The sequence below is a fragment of the Diprion similis genome, chromosome 6 (genome assembly GCF_021155765.1).
Source record: "Diprion similis isolate iyDipSimi1 chromosome 6, iyDipSimi1.1, whole genome shotgun sequence".
Classification (NCBI taxonomy): Eukaryota; Metazoa; Arthropoda; class Insecta; order Hymenoptera; family Diprionidae; genus Diprion; species Diprion similis.
This window is the reverse complement of record NC_060110.1, coordinates 17411159-17428593: the sequence shown is the minus strand read 5'-3', so window position 1 is coordinate 17428593 and position 17435 is coordinate 17411159. Positions and strand designations below refer to the sequence as shown.

The 17435-nt window shown below is 39.0% G+C and overlaps 5 protein-coding genes across 5 annotated transcripts; 3 read left to right on the top strand and 2 right to left on the bottom strand.

Moving 5' to 3' along the window:
• Nucleotides 1-6369: 6369 nt before the first annotated feature.
• Nucleotides 6370-8063, bottom strand: LOC124407723 (mediator of RNA polymerase II transcription subunit 18). The gene is made up of 2 exons (XM_046884150.1): nucleotides 7559-8063; nucleotides 6370-7320 (listed from the first exon to the last, which is right to left on the bottom strand). The coding sequence occupies exons 1-2, from the start codon at nucleotides 7762-7764 to the stop codon at nucleotides 6870-6872; spliced, it is 657 nt and encodes a 218-aa protein (XP_046740106.1). The 5' UTR covers nucleotides 7765-8063; the 3' UTR covers nucleotides 6370-6869.
• Nucleotides 8064-8284: 221 nt separating this feature from the next.
• LOC124407714 (transcriptional adapter 1-like) lies at nucleotides 8285-10704 on the top strand. The gene is made up of 7 exons (XM_046884135.1): nucleotides 8285-8492; nucleotides 8714-8750; nucleotides 8861-9094; nucleotides 9315-9518; nucleotides 9679-9827; nucleotides 10031-10193; nucleotides 10463-10704. Exons 1-7 carry the CDS (start codon nucleotides 8422-8424, stop codon nucleotides 10592-10594), a joined length of 990 nt encoding a protein of 329 aa, XP_046740091.1. The 5' UTR covers nucleotides 8285-8421; the 3' UTR covers nucleotides 10595-10704.
• A 65-nt stretch (nucleotides 10705-10769) lies between these two features.
• LOC124407713 (AP-3 complex subunit mu-1) lies at nucleotides 10770-13083 on the bottom strand. The gene is made up of 9 exons (XM_046884134.1): nucleotides 12899-13083; nucleotides 12632-12816; nucleotides 12259-12493; nucleotides 12018-12177; nucleotides 11801-11914; nucleotides 11525-11704; nucleotides 11191-11349; nucleotides 11047-11097; nucleotides 10770-10958 (listed from the first exon to the last, which is right to left on the bottom strand). Exons 1-9 carry the CDS (start codon nucleotides 12931-12933, stop codon nucleotides 10824-10826), a joined length of 1254 nt encoding a protein of 417 aa, XP_046740090.1. The 5' UTR covers nucleotides 12934-13083; the 3' UTR covers nucleotides 10770-10823.
• Nucleotides 13084-13944: 861 nt separating this feature from the next.
• On the top strand, nucleotides 13945-15623 carry LOC124407725 (prefoldin subunit 5). The gene is made up of 2 exons (XM_046884159.1): nucleotides 13945-14281; nucleotides 14790-15623. Exons 1-2 carry the CDS (start codon nucleotides 14077-14079, stop codon nucleotides 15074-15076), a joined length of 492 nt encoding a protein of 163 aa, XP_046740115.1. The 5' UTR covers nucleotides 13945-14076; the 3' UTR covers nucleotides 15077-15623.
• A 643-nt stretch (nucleotides 15624-16266) lies between these two features.
• LOC124406536 (transmembrane protease serine 3-like) lies at nucleotides 16267-17217 on the top strand. The gene is made up of 4 exons (XM_046881972.1): nucleotides 16267-16274; nucleotides 16389-16566; nucleotides 16819-16953; nucleotides 17005-17217. Exons 1-4 carry the CDS (start codon nucleotides 16267-16269, stop codon nucleotides 17215-17217), a joined length of 534 nt encoding a protein of 177 aa, XP_046737928.1.
• The last annotated feature ends 218 nt before the right edge of the window (nucleotides 17218-17435 follow it).

Here is a 17435-nt window from a genome sequence, read left to right as displayed (position 1 = left end):
TTCTATTTGTTTGAAACATGTATATTCGTTCTTTTCATACAAAATCGTTTGTAGGTCGTTTGTCGGTCTTTAGCGGTGCATCCCCGATGATTGATAATCGATCGTTTGATTGTTATTGAAAATCATTGATCTCTGTGTTAGAATAGCTCTGAGCCTAAGCGGTCGCTGATGTTAACATTGAAATCAGTTAATGTGAATAAAAAAGTTATTGAAAAATGATTGAATATTTCATAACCATGTTGATTAGATTTAGGTAAAGTAGTACGATACATATTACCTCAAGCAGCGTATGATAAGTAGTAGATGAGTAAGTAATTAATGTAATTTGTGGTTTACGTTCCGCTCCGCGCACGGGACCAATGCACCTCCGCAGAATACGATATGTATAACATTGTATTGTTTTATGTAATCTGAATTGAAATAAATGAATTACGCATTACTGTATGTTTTCTTCGTATTTCCTCACTCTCAGTCCTATGCGAATTTCATGTGTTTTTTGCGTTGCTCAGGATCCCATTCGTAAAGAAAAGATCGTACAAATCGATTCAAAACCAAAACATTTTTTCCTCAAGAAAATTACGTTCGTTTAGAACAATGCTGGGTACATGCTACATTCAGTTAGAATTAAGCGAACCCGAGAAATTTCAGCGGAAAACTGCTTCTGGTATCAAGAGAACATCTGAGCCGAGGAGGTTGATCAAAAACAGGCACTGACTGATTGATTGCGTTTAATATCGATGCTGTGTGTCCAAAGGCATGCCTGCTTGCTTGAGAGGGTTTGCGATCGCTTGCTTTCATGCTACGTGCGCTTAGAATAAGATGAATCGGAGAAATTTTAGCGTAATATTACTCCTGGTATCAGGAGAACATCTGAGCCGAGGAGGTCGATCAAAAACAGGGACCGACTGATTGATTGCGTGTGATATCGATGCTGTGTGTCTAAAAGCATGCCTGCTTGCTTGAAACGGCTTGTGATCGCTTGCTTACATGCTACGTCCGCTTAGAATAAGGCGAATCGGAGAAATTTCAGCGTAAAATTACTCCTGGTATCAGGAGAACATCTGAGCCGAGGAGGTCGATCAAAAACAGGCACTGACTGATTGATTGCGTGTGATATCGATGCTGTGTGTCCAAAGGCATGCCTGCTTGCTTGAGAGGGTTTGCGATCGCTTGCTTACATGCTACGTGCGCTTAGAATAAGATGAATCGCAGAAATTTTAGCGTAAAATTACTCCTGGTATCAGGAGAACATCTGAGCCGAGGAGGTCGATCAAAAACAGGGATTGACTGATTCATTGCGTGTGATATCGATGCTGTGTGTCCAAAGGCATGCCTGTGTGCTTGAAGCGGCTTATGATCGTTTGCTTACATGCTACGTCCGCTTAGAATAAGGCGAATCGGAGAAATTTTAGCGTAAAATTACTCCTGGTATCAGGAGAACATCTGAGCCGAGGAGGTCGATCAAAAACAGGCACTGACTGATTGATTGCGTGTGATATCGATGCTGTGTGTCCAAAGGCATGCCTGCTTGCTTGAGAGGGTTTGCGATCGCTTGCTTACATGCTACGTGCGCTTGGAATTAGATGAATCGCAGAAATTTTAGCGTAAAATTACTCCTGGTATCAGGAGAACATCTGAGCCGAGGAGGTCGATCAAAAACAGGCACTGACTGATTGATTGCGTGTGATATCGATGCTGTGTGTCTAAAAGCATGCCTGTTTGCTTGAAGCGGCTTGTGATCGCTTGCTTACATGCTACGTCCGCTTAGAATAAGGCGAATCGGAGAAATTTCAGCGTAAAATTACTCCTGGTATCAGGAGAACATCTGAGCCGAGGAGGTCGATCAAAAACAGGGACCGACTGATTGATTGCGTGTGATATCGATGCTGTGTGTCTAAAAGCATGCCTGCTTGCTTGAAACGGCTTGTGATCGCTTGCTTACATGCTACGTCCGCTTAGAATAAGGCGAATCGGAGAAATTTCAGCGTAAAATTACTCCTAGTATCAGGAGAACATCTGAGCCGAGGAGGTCGATCAAAAACAGGCATTGACTGATTGATTGCGTGTGATATTGATGCTGTGTGTCCAAAGGCATGCCTGCTTGCTTGAGAGGGTTTGCGATCGCTTGCTTACATGCTACGTGCGCTTAGAATAAGATGAATCGGAGAAATTTTAGCGTAAAATTACTCCTGGTACCAGGAGAACATCTGAGCCGAGGAGGTCGATCAAAAACAGGGACTGACTGATTCATTGAGTGTGATATCGATGCTGTGTGTCCAAAGGCATGCCTGTTTGCTTGAAGCGGCTTATGATCGTTTGCTTACATGCTACGTCCGCTTAGAATAAGGGGAATCGGAGAAATTTTAGCGTAAAATTACTCCTGGTATCAGGAGAACATCTGAGCCGAGGAGGTCGATCAAAAACAGGGACCGACTGATTGATTGCGTGTGATATCGATGCTGTGTGTCTAAAAGCATGCCTGCTTGCTTGAAACGGCTTGTGATCGCTTGCTTACATGCTACGTCCGCTTAGAATAAGGCGAATCGGAGAAATTTTAGCGTAAAATTACTCCTGGTATCAGGAGAACATCTGAGCCGAGGAGGTCGATCAAAAACAGGCACTGACTGATTGATTGCGTGTGATATTGATGCTGTGTGTCCAAAGGCATGCCTGCTTGCTTGAGAGGGTTTGCGATCGCTTGCTTACATGCTACGTGCGCTTAGAATAAGATAAATCGCAGAAATTTGAGCGTAAAATTACTCCTGGTATCAGGAGAACATCTGAGCCGAGGAGGTCGATCAAAAACAGGCACTGACTGATTGATTGCGTGTGATATCGATGCTGTGTGTCTAAAAGCATGCCTGCTTGCTTGAAACGGCTTGCGATCGCTTGCTTACATGCTACGTCCGCTTAGAATAAGGCGAATCGGAGAAATTTTAGCGTAAAATTACTCCTGGTATCAGGAGAACATCTGAGCCGAGGAGGTCGATCAAAAACAGGGACCGACTGATTGATTGCGTGTGATATCGATGCTGTGTGTCTAAAAGCATGCCTGCTTGCTTGAAACGGCTTGTGATCGCTTGCTTACATGCTACGTCCGCTTAGAATAAGGCGAATCGGAGAAATTTTTGCGTAAAATGACTCCTGGTATCAGGAGAACATCTGAGCCGAGGAGGTCGATCAAAAACAGGCACTGACTGATTGATTGCGTGTGATATCGATGCTGTGTGTCCAAAGGCATGCCTGCTTGCTTGAGAGGGTTTGCGATCGCTTGCTTACATGCTACGTGCGCTTAGAATAAGATGAATCGCAGAAATTTTAGCGTAAAATTACTCCTGGTATCAGGAGAACATCTGAGCCGAGGAGGTCGATCAAAAACAGGGACTGACTGATTCATTGAGTGTGATATCGATGCTGTGTGTCCAAAGGCATGCCTGTTTGCTTGAAGCGGCTTATGATCGTTTGCTTACATGCTACGTCCGCTTAGAATAAGGGGAATCGGAGAAATTTTAGCGTAAAATTACTCCTGGTATCAGGAGAACATCTGAGCCGAGGAGGTCGATCAAAAACAGGGACCGACTGATTGATTGCGTGTGATATCGATGCTGTGTGTCTAAAAGCATGCCTGCTTGCTTGAAACGGCTTGTGATCGCTTGCTTACATGCTACGTCCGCTTAGAATAAGGCGAATCGGAGAAATTTTAGCGTAAAATTACTCCTGGTATCAGGAGAACATCTGAGCCGAGGAGGTCGATCAAAAACAGGCACTGACTGATTGATTGCGTGTGATATTGATGCTGTGTGTCCAAAGGCATGCCTGCTTGCTTGAGAGGGTTTGCGATCGCTTGCTTACATGCTACGTGCGCTTAGAATAAGATGAATCGCAGAAATTTGAGCGTAAAATTACTCCTGGTATCAGGAGAACATCTGAGCCGAGGAGGTCGATCAAAAACAGGCACTGACTGATTGATTGCGTGTGATATCGATGCTGTGTGTCTAAAAGCATGCCTGCTTGCTTGAAACGGCTTGCGATCGCTTGCTTACATGCTACGTCCGCTTAGAATAAGGCGAATCGGAGAAATTTTAGCGTAAAATTACTCCTGGTATCAGGAGAACATCTGAGCCGAGGAGGTCGATCAAAAACAGGCACTGACTGATTGATTGCGTGTGATATCGATGCTGTGTGTCTAAAAGCATGCCTGCTTGCTTGAAACGGCTTGTGATCGCTTGCTTACATGCTACGTCCGCTTAGAATAAGGCGAATCGGAGAAATTTTTGCGTAAAATGACTCCTGGTATCAGGAGAACATCTGAGCCGAGGAGGTCGATCAAAAACAGGCACTGACTGATTGATTGCGTGTGATATCGATGCTGTGTGTCCAAAGGCATGCCTGCTTGCTTGAAACGGCTTGTGATCGCTTGCTTACATGCTACGTCCGCTTAGAATAAGGCGAATCGGAGAAATTTTTGCGTAAAATTACTCCTGGTATCAGGAGAACATCTGAGCCGAGGAGGTCGATCAAAAACAGGCACTGACTGATTGATTGCGTGTGATATCGATGCTGTGTGTCCAAAGGCATGCCTGCTTGCTTGAGAGGGTTTGCGATCGCTTGCTTACATGCTACGTGCGCTTAGAATAAGATGAATCGCAGAAATTTTAGCGTAAAATTACTCCTGGTATCAGGAGAACATCTGAGCCGAGGAGGTCGATCAAAAACAGGGACTGACTGATTGATTGCGTGTGATATCGATGCTGTGTGTCCAAAGGCATGCCTGTGTGCTTGAAGCGGCTTATGATCGTTTGCTTACATGCTACGTCCGCTTAGAATAAGGCGAATCGGAGAAATTTTAGCGTAAAATTACCCCTGGTATCAGGAGAACATCTGAGCCGAGGAGGTCGATCAAAAACAGGGACGGACTGATTGATTGCGTGTGATATCGATGCTGTGTGTCCAAAGGCATGCCTGTTTGCTTGAAGCGGCTTATGATCGTTTGCTTACATGCTACGTCCGCTTAGAATAAGGCGAATCGGAGAAATTTTAGCGTAAAATTACTCCTGGTATCAGGAGAACATCTGAGCCGAGGAGGTCGATCAAAAACAGGGACCGACTGATTGATTGCGTGTGATATCGATGCTGTGTGTCTAAAAGCATGCCTGCTTGCTTGAAACGGCTTGTGATCGCTTGCTTACATGCTACGTCCGCTTAGAATAAGGCGAATCGGAGAAATTTTTGCGTAAAATTACTCCTGGTATCAGGAGAACATCTGAGCCGAGGAGGTCGATCAAAAACAGGGACGGACTGATTGATTGCGTGTGATATCGATGCTGTGTGTCCAAAGGCATGCCTGTTTGCTTGAAGCGGCTTATGATCGTTTGCTTACATGCTACGTCCGCTTAGAATAAGGCGAATCGGAGAAATTTTAGCGTTAAATTACTCCTGGTATCAGGAGAGCATCTGAGCCGAGGAGGTCGATCAAAAACAGGGACCGACTGATTGATTGCGTGTGATATCGATGCTGTGTGTCTAAAAGCATGCCTGCTTGCTTGAAACGGCTTGTGATCGCTTGCTTACATGCTACGTCCGCTTAGAATAAGGCGAATCGGAGAAATTTTTGCGTAAAATTACTCCTGGTATCAGGAGGACATCTGAGCCGAGGAGGTCGATCAAAAACAGGACTGATTGATTGACTGCTTTTGATGTCGATGCTGTGTGTCTGAACGCATGTCTGCTTGATTGAGAGGGCTCACGATCAAAAGTGACAGCGGAAAAGAATAAAATATACACCAACTTTTCAAAAAGGGGGGGAAGATAAATGACAAACTCATAAGTTTAAAGCTTTAGTTTCTGTTTAATCAGTATGCCTTAATCGTAATACAAGTGTTCTGGTGTCAGTGTATGGTGTTATAATATATTGCTAAATAGTATTGTGATGGAAGGTATAATAAATGCAGAGGAATGATTGGACTCCACATAAGAAATCTAACTATTACACGAGAAGAACGAGTCGCAATATACATAACCTTAGGCAGAATATCAAAACTGTTATATGATAGTTATTATTGTAGTTTGTAAGTAGAGTCCCACCTGTAGTCTATGTGCAGGTGCAATGGTTCTCTGTAGGAAACGGTAACCATAATATTGAATTGTTACTATTTGATGTAACCTGTATCAAAATAAGTAGTAAAGATGATTATCAACTAAATAACTAAATTCTGGCCCATTTCTTTATTCACCTTCCAGCATTCGCAAATTATTAGACTACCTTCTAGTACTTTTTTCGCTCTGCAATCCCAACTGGCAGGAAATGGTTAGTCCAAATCACAAGAATATACATGTAGCTTAGTAACCCTTCAACTCATAATATCTCTTCACATTATTGTTATCTCGTTTACCAGCCAATTTCAGACTCCGTCTCATTAGTCTTACATCTCCGAGCAAATGATTAGTATAGTCCTACTTTATTGTAGAGTATAAACTTTTAACCATCCCTCAAATGACATGCTGCAGGTGTTCGGAAATGATAATAGATTATCAGGAAATTAAATCTCTTCTTGTATCTCTTTTATCATGCCAATCATACTTTTGCAATAGTTACAAGGGTTCACCTTTATTGAGTTCGATATGCATTATAGATATGATTCAAATGCAAATATCCAACAGTAGAATATAAAAAATAACTATGGGTCATTGCAGCAGGAAACATTGAAATTATACTTGCATGAACAATTCTTGAAAATTTGCAATGAAAAAACTATGACTCATTATGATTTCTGATGTACAATTCTCGCACACTGAAAGACAACATTGTACCCAATTGCATATTATGAAATATTCATCATTGATTCATTTACAGACACTTATTCTAATCCCTAATGACTGAGTCGTTTGTAGTCAATTTTTTCAAGCTGAACTAAAGGCCTTAACTGTTCGGCGAATATTCTCATGTCTTCAGCTATTGCATCTTGTCCACGTGGAGCAAGCACGCTCAATTCAACCAAATAGCTTTGAGATATGGGCTCCACATTATCTGGTATTTTCACTTGAACCATTTTGAATATCTTTGCTACAGTTACTTTCATTCTACCCTTTCGGAACATGTATCCCTGTACAATATACTCAAAATCTAATCTACAACCCAATTCTGTAAGGAATTCAACGACTGTACTGCTCGTTGCGATGTCTATACTGCTTCGCACTATTGTCGGCCTAGACTTGTCACCTAGTTCGGGTTGTCCAATGTAACGAAGCTGCCAAGGCATATCCTGATGATCTAAGGCTCTTCTCACCCTCAGCAACAATGATTGTTCTGGTGGGGGACCTCTGAAAGTTTCAAATTTGTATTTGAAGTGCCTTCCTTTATCAAAACACCATTGGAAATTTCAACATTCGGTTTGCAGAAAATAACGGCTTATTATGTTGTTATCGTAAAATGTAAATTGATACAACAGACAAGTTACAATTTTAAAACTGCCTCTCACTCCGGGAAATATTAAAATAATGTAAAGTACTCAGAGTGAATAGCGAGAATGTGTACCAGCAAAAAAAGAATGAGATTTACCTTCTGATACTGAAGCACATTTCATGATCACGAAAAGTCTCTGGTCTACTATCAACGTTATCGCACAATCCTCTCAATCTCTGCAATAAAACTTCTACCGCACTGTCCATAACCGAACCTTGCAGAAGGTATTCTTGGTTTGGTATTATATTCGACTTTACAGCAGCGTTTAAGCTGTCCATCGCTGTACTTATTTGACTTGCCATTTTGGCTGAGTATTTAACTAAACTTTTTACCGTAGGATTTTTATGGATATGCCGCTACGGAATGGGATAAATTGTTATTGTCGGATTGACGTGTTTGATGTCTTTGAGAGGTTATGTTACTGCAGCCTGCGTAAAGTGACATGAACAATCGTCTACTATTCTTGTATGTGACCACGCAACGTCAAAATTGCGTATAAGAATAAATTATTTTTGTTGATAAATCGAAAATGCAACGATGCTTGTGAAAATTGTTTGCATTGAAAATTCCCAACCGTGCTCCCAACAAATCGTCGAAAGTCATTGTTGCCCCATTGTTGCCAACCTCGTGATTATTGAACCTCGATGCGGGCGCATCTATTCATCTTTTCATACCCACTCACGTGAAACTCGCACCTTTCTAAAGTCGACAGAGATCCAAGTTGAGTAGGTAGAACGCACTCAAGTTGTTTAATGGTTCAGTGACTCAAACGTTCACAAATCTGCACAAAATTGCTTTCTCGATTGCACACAACATCTACCCAACTTGATACGATCGAGTTAGTGAGTCAATCAATCAGTTTATGTTGTTGTTAGGTGTGTAAATGTCAGTGCCAGAGTCGCGTGCAAATAGATGTCTGTTTGTTGTCAAAGAATAAATTCGAACGATTCAATTGCGGTATGACAACGTCGAAAGAGTTGAACGTAGCAAGAAAAAGCCTTATCGCATCTCTTGGCGATAATGCAAAATTGTAAGTTGGCTTTTATATCACTCAACATTATGTGTACAATGTGTATACATAATTTGAGCTGAATTAGCTTTTCCAAGTGTCTAATAATAACTGATCATACTACTGTAGCGGTATAAAAATTGTCCTTGATCTGTTATTTTGAATTCACCCTTCAGTGATATCCTTAGAACCGCGATGAACTTTAGGCGTATACATAGTTAATTATCGTATTGTGGTTTCAGGTACTTTGAGAAAATGAAGCTGTGGTTTCAGATGAAGGTACATCAATGTTTTATTTGAGTCTTGATATCTAAGAATCGCTTTGCTACTTTCGGGCATCACATTTTCTTTGAATTTCTTTTATTCGTACATGAATTTAATTTTTTCAGACAACTAAAGAAGAATTTGACTGCGAGGCGCGCAACATTATGACTGAAGATCAAGTCCATTTGCACAATGAATTTCTGCTCTGCTTGTTCAACAAAGTACAGGGGTTAGCGTCTGTGACAACAGTTCGAACTAACAAACACAATCATACGATTGCTCATCTTGATAAGGAAAAAATGCTAGAGAAAAGGCTGCGATTGAAACGAAAATATAAAACCGACAAATCAAACTTTGAAGTATGTAAATTTTTTGAGAATTCAGTTTCAAATATTTTTGCTGCTAATTAGCTTTCAGTGAACTCATGATTTCAAAACCTTCAGGATATCAAAAATCCTACGACACTTCCAAAATGTTTCATTAAAATTGATAGACTTACAAAGAAAAATTACTATTTCGCCAAAATAGTTATTGTACTATAGCAGGCACTATACTGTTAAATAACTGTTAATAATTCAGCCAGCAGATGTTTACGTTGAAGTCCTGGGCCAAAGTTCGTCGCTGATTGGAGACGAACCTATAGGTGCCAATCATTCTAGCGCCCAAGAACTTTTGCTGCCAGATCGTACCTTTGTTCTAGCTAGACTGATGCTTGCTGCATGGGAAAATAATATGGATGGAGCTGAAGAAAATACTGCTCAAATAATTATAGCTGCTACTCAGGTTCGTATACGTTATAGGTACAAGAATTTTGCTATACTGAGGTAATCAGATTTTGCAATGTTCTGGGTTCAGGAAAGTACATTGTTTATTCTATTCTTTAGTCAGTTGTACCCATGACGTGGGTGAAAAATAACATCCCAATTCTCATAAATACTTTTAGGTATTTCTCAAAAATGTACTCACAGCTGTAATAACCCGACGGAAAAGTTTCTCCGTGCGAGAAAGATCGTTTATTCATAACATCGGTGAACCTGTGCCCAGTTCTTGGACCAGAAACACAGCCTACATAATCAACACATCAAATTTTAGGTACGGCATATCCGTATTTATGAATAAAATTGGAATGGGCTACAAGTGGGCACTAATTTCACATTCTGCACAAAATCGTTACTTTAGTACTTAATCCCTTTCATTTGCAATTCTTTTTGATAGATTCGACTTCTTCGAATTTCAATCATAGTTTTGCAAATTTCATGTGTGCGTCTATAACAAATAACATATGAATTATCCAGTATGGCTACAAATATAGTGGATCCCGAAGGACAAGTACCTGCAATGAAGCAAACACTTGAGGAAGCAGAACAAGCAAATGCATTTGCATTGGCATGTTCAACACAAACTACTTCACCAACTCCTGATCCTGTTAATGTAGCTAATCTTCAACAAGCATTGAAGGTATGAGTTTGATGAATATTTCTTTTACAGTGTGTTAATTGAATATTTCTAAATATACGTACGAGTATAATAGCAAACCAATTCTTGGAAAAAATAATAGAATATAAATTTCCAAATTCACAACTGTTTACTGTCTAGAATGAGATCATTAATCTTATGTAAATATGTTGAATTAGTGAAAATATAGGATATTTTTCCGATGTTTTTCACAAATATTTGTATCGCTGCACTGTTGCATTATGTATATACGTGATAATATTTGATCGCAGATCCACAAGAATCTCATCAACAATCATACAATCTATGCAACAAATATGGAACGTCTACATACATATGCTACGCACCCAACCTGGGAAGATTTGGAGGCAAGGAAAATACTGTGTAAAAATTTAAGAACGTGACAAAAGAAGTAGCGTTTGTAGTAGTACAAAATAATTGTTAGACGTGAGTTGATCTATTGTCTTCGTTTGTAAGTTAATGGCTGATTTCGATAAAGGAGGAATTATTCGTACATCTAGGTGCAAGAATATTGAGGTTTTGATGTTACCAGAAACGTATTAACTCGCAAAAATTTAAAATAAGTAATATATTTTCTACCTTTGACATATTAAAATTGATAGTGGTGAGGATTCACATTCTGATTTGAAATCTACCGGCTTTTGTAATATATTTTACACCTTTGAACGGCTTATATTTTTCACCATACATATCGAGCCTGTTTACTTTCAAGCCAGATACAGCAAGCTGGTTGATTGTGAAATGAACCTAGAAATAAAAGCGTTTAGAACAATTCGTTATTAGATATCATTTAGAGTAGACGAAATTGAAAAATAAAATTGATAATGACACTTACATTGATAGCAGGATTTGATTCCGTGACAGTTGCCCCATTTTGGATAGTGATCTTGAAAATTAAGAAACGACAACAATAAAGTTAGTCAACATTTTTTTTTTGTAGTACTATTGGTATTGTCTAATTTCTTCTATTGCAACTTACGCTTCCTCGAAGATTGGGCAATTTTGCAACATCTATTCTTCCAATATCCCACACGAGTACTTTACTCACTGGATCAAAAGAGTACTTTCCTTGATTGGGAACCAAACTACAATTTAACACTGATTTTGGCATGGGAATTTCGATATTAACATTTTCTACCTAAAAAAGAGAATTAAACAATATCAATCTGAACCCTTATCATTATCTTGATCCATACACATTACATATAATGTATGGAATTAAAACAGCATAAAAATTGTTTTACAAACTGCAAATTAGTTAGAGTTTTCTTCAAACACATTCAAAGCTTAATAGATTGCATAAAATTCCTTACGGTTCTCCCAACAGTTTGTTTAGGCCCAACTGTAATGTCCAATCTGCCGCCACCAGATTCCTTTAGGCTTATATTATGCCTCACGTATATAGGAATTGCCACAATACTTTGTGATCCGATATGATAGGACAGAAGCCGGAAATTACCATCTGGTGGAATGAAGGACAATATTCTCTCGGACTAAAATAGTATAAATTAATTTAAGTATTGAAGAGGTTGTAATGCTGCCTGTGAGTCACTATTGTTTACATTTATGTTACAAATGTATACACAAACCTCCCATCTTTTGAACCTAACACATGGATGGAAGCTGACATCGTCAAATAGTCTTGGATTCATGAATGAAAGTGTGAGATCAGGCATGCCACTCAATTTGATACAGCAATCAATCTGAAAATTAATATTGCCCCGTTATCATATGATTCACTGAGAGCTGTAACTTCCGGTTTATGAGAATTTCTTTCACAACATATTATAACTTTACGATTCATACATAGCCTTGGATTTCTGCAAACACTGTTGCCCCAGTTTTATCAATTATAGCATCAACTTCCTCAACGACATCGAAGTAAGCTTCATTATTTGTGTATTTAACACCAGTTCTTCGCCAGGGCACATTTGATAGTTGGCCACTTGGTAAAATTGCACTCACGCTGAAATTTGTACAACATGGTAAACGACTGTCAATATTACTGTATTCATAGTAATAGCAGTAATAATGTTATTCTACTAACTTAGACTTCCCTGTCACGGTATTAGCTATTGTTCTTAAAATATTAGGTGGTTTAATCAGTTCTTTGAGGATATTTGATTCTGTCGCCAAGGGAAAACCGTTGTCTAACATTTCGTCTAACAATTCGTAAACAACAACGTAATTCTCTTTTATTATCGTTTCTGTACATTCACTGAAGTAGTCTTCAAATGTGTCTACCACTCTGTGTAAAAACTCGATAACAAACAATGGCGGAACTGAAACAGTAAATAGGTATGTAACATTTACCAGCAGTGCGAGAGTTATAATTGGAAGTAATTAGTGTAGCAGAAATTATTAGATCACATTAAAATTAGCAAAGATGTTATACTATGAAGCATTTTGAAACAGCGTACCTTCCGTCATGCACACAGCGACAAAAAACATATTGCAGCGATATATGCTAATTAAATAATGATGCGGCGTTGCAATAACTGGCGGCGTATCTTCGGGCGAAGAAACTCTGCGCTGCTGGTCAAAAAAATAATCACACAGGGATCGCGCGACCGCACTCTTCCAATGTTTTTCCATAAATACATCTCTGAAGGGTAGTAAATTTTTAGGTTATGTCACTGTTATTTCTCAGATTTATCGACTAACTTGTTATATAAAAACAAACTTACCCTGATGAATTTATTATAAATAAACTGTGAATCATTTTATCCCTGACAGTTGAGAATAACTCAACTCGGAGTTATTCTAAGGAAACTTTAATGTGTTGACAGGTAAAGTGACACTTGGACGGTTTGAGTTTATCTCGTATTCTTAAGCCTCGTTCACACCCCCATTTCGCGGCACAGATATATGCAGGAAATGGATATGTGGCATGTCTCGTGACGCTCAAATCGATATGTTGATTTGGATGACGAAATGCGCCGGTTCGTTGATTGTTGAAAAGAATTTAATAGATTCGAGATATTGATGAATTATAGTAACCGATGCGAGAACGGTTCCTAACTTTTCGCACTATTTCAGTCAAATTTCGCTATAGTTTCAGCAAGAACTTTGAAAACTTCTGCTGATCTAAGCGACGTGAACCAGCTATTATATCGAATTACAATTTACATACATTGGATTTTATTCGAAAAACGCTAAAGTAAATTGTTTTAAAAACTGTTTCGATATAATAAGACGGGAAAAAAATTGGATACGCATAGTCAAAGGTCGCTGGGAGCGATGGATAAAAAGTTACAGTCTAAAAACATAAATTCTCCCGAGTTTCGCAGCTGTTTAATGTTGATCCTAAAATGTTTTAGTTATGATTTATGGATTCCCGAGGATGCAATTAGTGATAAAATAATGCTTTAAACCGATTGGCAGACAAAAAGCCTTGCATTCTGTTGAAAAAATTACGGGCGATTTTGTAAATCGGTAAAATCAATTATTTGAAGCGACATTTCACGGGAGAAAATTTGCAGTATTCTGCTATGCCGACTGTATTTTACATCCCGATCTAATAGGATGAGTCGGTAAGTGTAGGGCAACAGAATTACCCTCAAATCTGCCCAGACTCGAAAACCACTGCCAGAAATAACCCAAGGCTAGCAGTCTTTGTGATATTTTCTAGCTTCGTGGGTTTTTCGAACTTTTTAGCTGTTCTAGACGTCGCTTAACCCGGAGGTGCGTCCATCTATGACCGCCGGGTCCAAGCTCATGCTTTGCGACTGAAATGTACGTAACGTGAGCAATGCCCGTCCCGGTATGGTCATAGGTCGAGCAGTCGAATCGTGCGGCAATTCAGAATCAGAATTTATATACTCAATCATTCGCTTGACAATTAGCATAAAATAACGTCGAAATCATGTCGCAAATATCTGCAACTGAGGGGCCGATGTTACAGCAGATTGACTTGACAAACTTGAATCTGCAGCAGCTTACTCAATTGAAACAACAATTGGACCAGGAACTTGGTGTCTTCCAGGACTCGCTGCAGACCCTCAAAGTCGCTCAAAACAAGTTCCAAGAATCCGGAACGAGTCTTGAGAAGCTTACCCCGTCTGCTAAGGGTAAGCCTTGCTTAAACAATTTTTTTCTTCAATCGCTATATAACCAATTATAAGTTGGAGGTTATGAGCCATGCATCAATCACCAGTCTTTATGCTTGCCACTACCTTCAAATTTCAGTTGATCAGGCAAGACGCTTTTGAGATTTTTAACTTTACCAAATTTTCGTTTACTCAATAAGGAGTTGATTTCAATCAAATCTCGATATCCCTGTGTTCAATTTTTTTTCTTCTTTACGAAGCTCGGCTTTGCTGTGCCTATTTATCTGCAGAATATTCTTTGTGCAGTATTCGCAATACCAGTGACCATTCCAATCCACCAACTTATTTTTTTTACTTATTGGATCATTACAATTATAAGCTCTTCTTTATTGTCTTGTGTTTGATTTTGAATTTTTAATACATTCTGACTGTGGTATGCAATCTACTTTTTCAACAATACATTGTATAGTCTATAAACTCACAGGTTCAAGACTTGAAAATATCGAATATCGCTAATTTTGTTTTGCAGGAAAAGAGATACTCGTGCCTCTGACAGGTTCGATGTACGTTACGGGGAAATTAGCTGATACAGAGACGGTGATAGTTGATATTGGGACTGGATATTACGCGCAGAAGGACATCCAAGGTGCGAAAGATTATTTCAAAAGAAGAGTGAATTATGTAACGGAGCAAATGGAGAAAATTCAACAAATCGGACTTGAAAAGAGTAAAATAAGGGAAGCTATTATGGATGTAATGGAGATGAAAATACAAGGACAGATGTCGACGCAAAAAGAACTTGCCGAGACTGCATAGACATATCTATTTGACATAATTAAGTTACATTTATTTTAATTCATGCCCTAATTTTAGGCTTTCTGTCTGTATTTTCAATTAAACTCCTAAGAATTGTTGTAGAATGCAGCTTCTTTGCGCATTCAGTGTAAAGATATCAATTTGTTTGGTAACGCAACTGCTTCAAGTCATAGAGCTATACATTTTCTTACATGTAAAATAATGAAAAATTTTATTCGTACACACTGCACAAGTAAAATAATAATTACTAATAACAAAATCGATGAGCCTTAATTTTTTGTTTACAAAATATTTTCACTCCACGGTCGACGAGGGAATAGAAGATCTTCCCTACATTGCTCGTAACCTTATTTGAATTTGATGCGTGATATTGACCCTCGATTTTTTTCGCGCGTTTAATTATGCGAAATATTATGCAGACATTGCGTATTCCTTATTCACCAAGAATAAGTATTTTTGTGAGAATAATATATTTCGATCTCATCGCATATTTAATACAATTGTATATTAATGCATAATAAAGATCCTCCTAATTTTGATGTTTGAAGCGAGACGTGATTCATTGGCTTTAAATATTTGATCGTGTTTGATTCGTCCAATCAAGAGCTGACAAAAATGTGTAGAAAGTAGCTACTTCACCGACCTATTTTCAAGTGTATGCATAGCAGGTGCAACTTCATGATTATAGAAAGTATGATGTTTATTTATATGTAATGTCAAAAAGTAATCACGGTCGTACTTGCAAATAGAAGGTAACCCATATTAAATTTATCCCCGGCTTCTCAAGTATGAATGCGATGCGAATTTTAACGATATTGCACCTGTGCGATTTTTTATCCTACATCCATTTAAAGCCTACGGGATCAAAGCCTGCAGCTCTCAAGGGGCATGGTTTGGACATTCGTGTTGTGGGCGGAAAACGAACCAGCATAGAAGATTTTCCATTCGTAGTATGCATATACTATTTTCTTATTTAATCGTAAGCTCAATCAAGACCACTCCAGATATGCGAATAAGAAAGTGTTTGAAAAATTTAACAAAATTATCTTTCAGCAGTTGGCACATGTATAAAACATTATCGATTCCGATGCGTGTTGTTCGTCTAGGTTTCGATTCAACGACGATATCAGCGTCATATATGCGGTGGCAGTTACATCCTTCCAAAGTTCATTTTATCAGCAGCACATTGTATGGTTTCGTAAGTGAGTTCTCAATTCGGCTAATCTCTTTAGCTAGTGGAAAGAAAATGATAATACAAATCTACATATCTAACATCTTTCAGGTTTAATTTTATAGTCTTTTTACATTGCAGAAAATTGAGGGATGGGAAATTTAAACTTCTAAATCCACGAGTGTTTTTAGCCGTGGCTGGTTCCACTGGGGTCAAAAACCTTTACGGTAGTACAATACAGATAAAACTGATAAATCTAGTGATACCTCATCCGTTGTACAACCCAAGAAATATGCATCACGACATTGGCCTATATCGAGTAAGATTTCGTTGCCGGACTAGATCTCGTTATATTCATGAGATGTCTAAGTAGAATCTGTAGAGTACAATTTGAACGCAAACATAGAGATAAATTGATTTACGAAAGAAAGCAGTAGATACAGTTTTTTCTATTTTATTATTTGTTTTCCTCGTTTCCGAAACGTTCTTACACGAGTCGATTCAGAGCCGCCAATTCTTTACCTTCTCGTTCTTCAACCTTCTCATCGGCATTATTATTTCTTATCCCAAGCTCACGGAGCCGTTTAGGATAACCCGATTTGTCTATCCATCTCCTATTCCGAATTCTGTTGATAATACGCTCGCCCAAACCAAATTTCCAATCTGTACCGTCGTGGGCTGGGGGCGGTTAAAGCCAGGTTCGGATGTACGTTATCTCTTTCCGTATCGCGTATTCAATTAACGTTTTTATGAGTAGTATAAGTATAACGTACCTGCTGACAGACACTCAATATTTATACAGGTAGGCTACGGTGATATGCTAAGGAAAGTTCGAGTGCCATTGATAACCACCGAAAAATGTCGGCACCAAATCTATCCGGGTGTCAGAAGAGACAGTCAGCTATGCGCAGGGGTTGACGAAGGCGGCATTGATAGTTGCCAGGTGAAAGCCTCTTCAGAGTCCCCATAAATAAATTTAACTTTCGAATATGCAAAAAATTCAATAATTTGTTAGGAATATTAATCAACTCTAATTCGTTTCTATAAGCATTCGTTTTTCATTTCTCACCAGGGTGATAGCGGTGGTCCAATGCTGTGCGACAACGTTCAAGTTGGCGTAGTTTCATGGGGCATAGGCTGTGGGAACAAAAAGTCACCTGGTGTATACAGCAGAGTGGATTACTACCT

Excerpts from the sequence above, each read along its gene's own strand:
- LOC124407713 (XM_046884134.1), bottom strand. The coding sequence starts at position 12,933 with ATGATTCACAGTTTATTTATAATAAATTCATCAGG. Across the intron at positions 11,915-12,017 it reads TTGCAGAAATCCAAGGCTAT|ATTGATTGCTGTATCAAATT; the intron begins GTATGAATCGTA and ends ATTAATTTTCAG. Across the intron at positions 10,959-11,046 it reads AATCAAATCCTGCTATCAAT|GTTCATTTCACAATCAACCA; the intron begins GTAAGTGTCATT and ends TTTTATTTCTAG.
- LOC124407723 (XM_046884150.1), bottom strand. The coding sequence starts at position 7,764 with ATGGCAAGTCAAATAAGTACAGCGATGGACAGCTTAAACGCTGCTGTA. Across the intron at positions 7,321-7,558 it reads ATGTGCTTCAGTATCAGAAG|AGGTCCCCCACCAGAACAAT; the intron begins GTAAATCTCATT and ends TGAAACTTTCAG.
- LOC124407725 (XM_046884159.1), top strand. The coding sequence starts at position 14,077 with ATGTCGCAAATATCTGCAACTGAGGGGCCGATGTTACAGCAGATTGAC. Across the intron at positions 14,282-14,789 it reads GCTTACCCCGTCTGCTAAGG|GAAAAGAGATACTCGTGCCT; the intron begins GTAAGCCTTGCT and ends TTTGTTTTGCAG.
- LOC124407714 (XM_046884135.1), top strand. The coding sequence starts at position 8,422 with ATGACAACGTCGAAAGAGTTGAACGTAGCAAGAAAAAGCCTTATCGCA. Across the intron at positions 8,751-8,860 it reads AGCTGTGGTTTCAGATGAAG|ACAACTAAAGAAGAATTTGA; the intron begins GTACATCAATGT and ends TAATTTTTTCAG. Across the intron at positions 9,519-9,678 it reads TAATTATAGCTGCTACTCAG|GTATTTCTCAAAAATGTACT; the intron begins GTTCGTATACGT and ends AAATACTTTTAG.
- LOC124406536 (XM_046881972.1), top strand. Across the intron at positions 16,567-16,818 it reads ACGACATTGGCCTATATCGA|CTCACGGAGCCGTTTAGGAT; the intron begins GTAAGATTTCGT and ends TCTTATCCCAAG. Across the intron at positions 16,954-17,004 it reads GGTTAAAGCCAGGTTCGGAT|TATAAGTATAACGTACCTGC; the intron begins GTACGTTATCTC and ends TTTTATGAGTAG.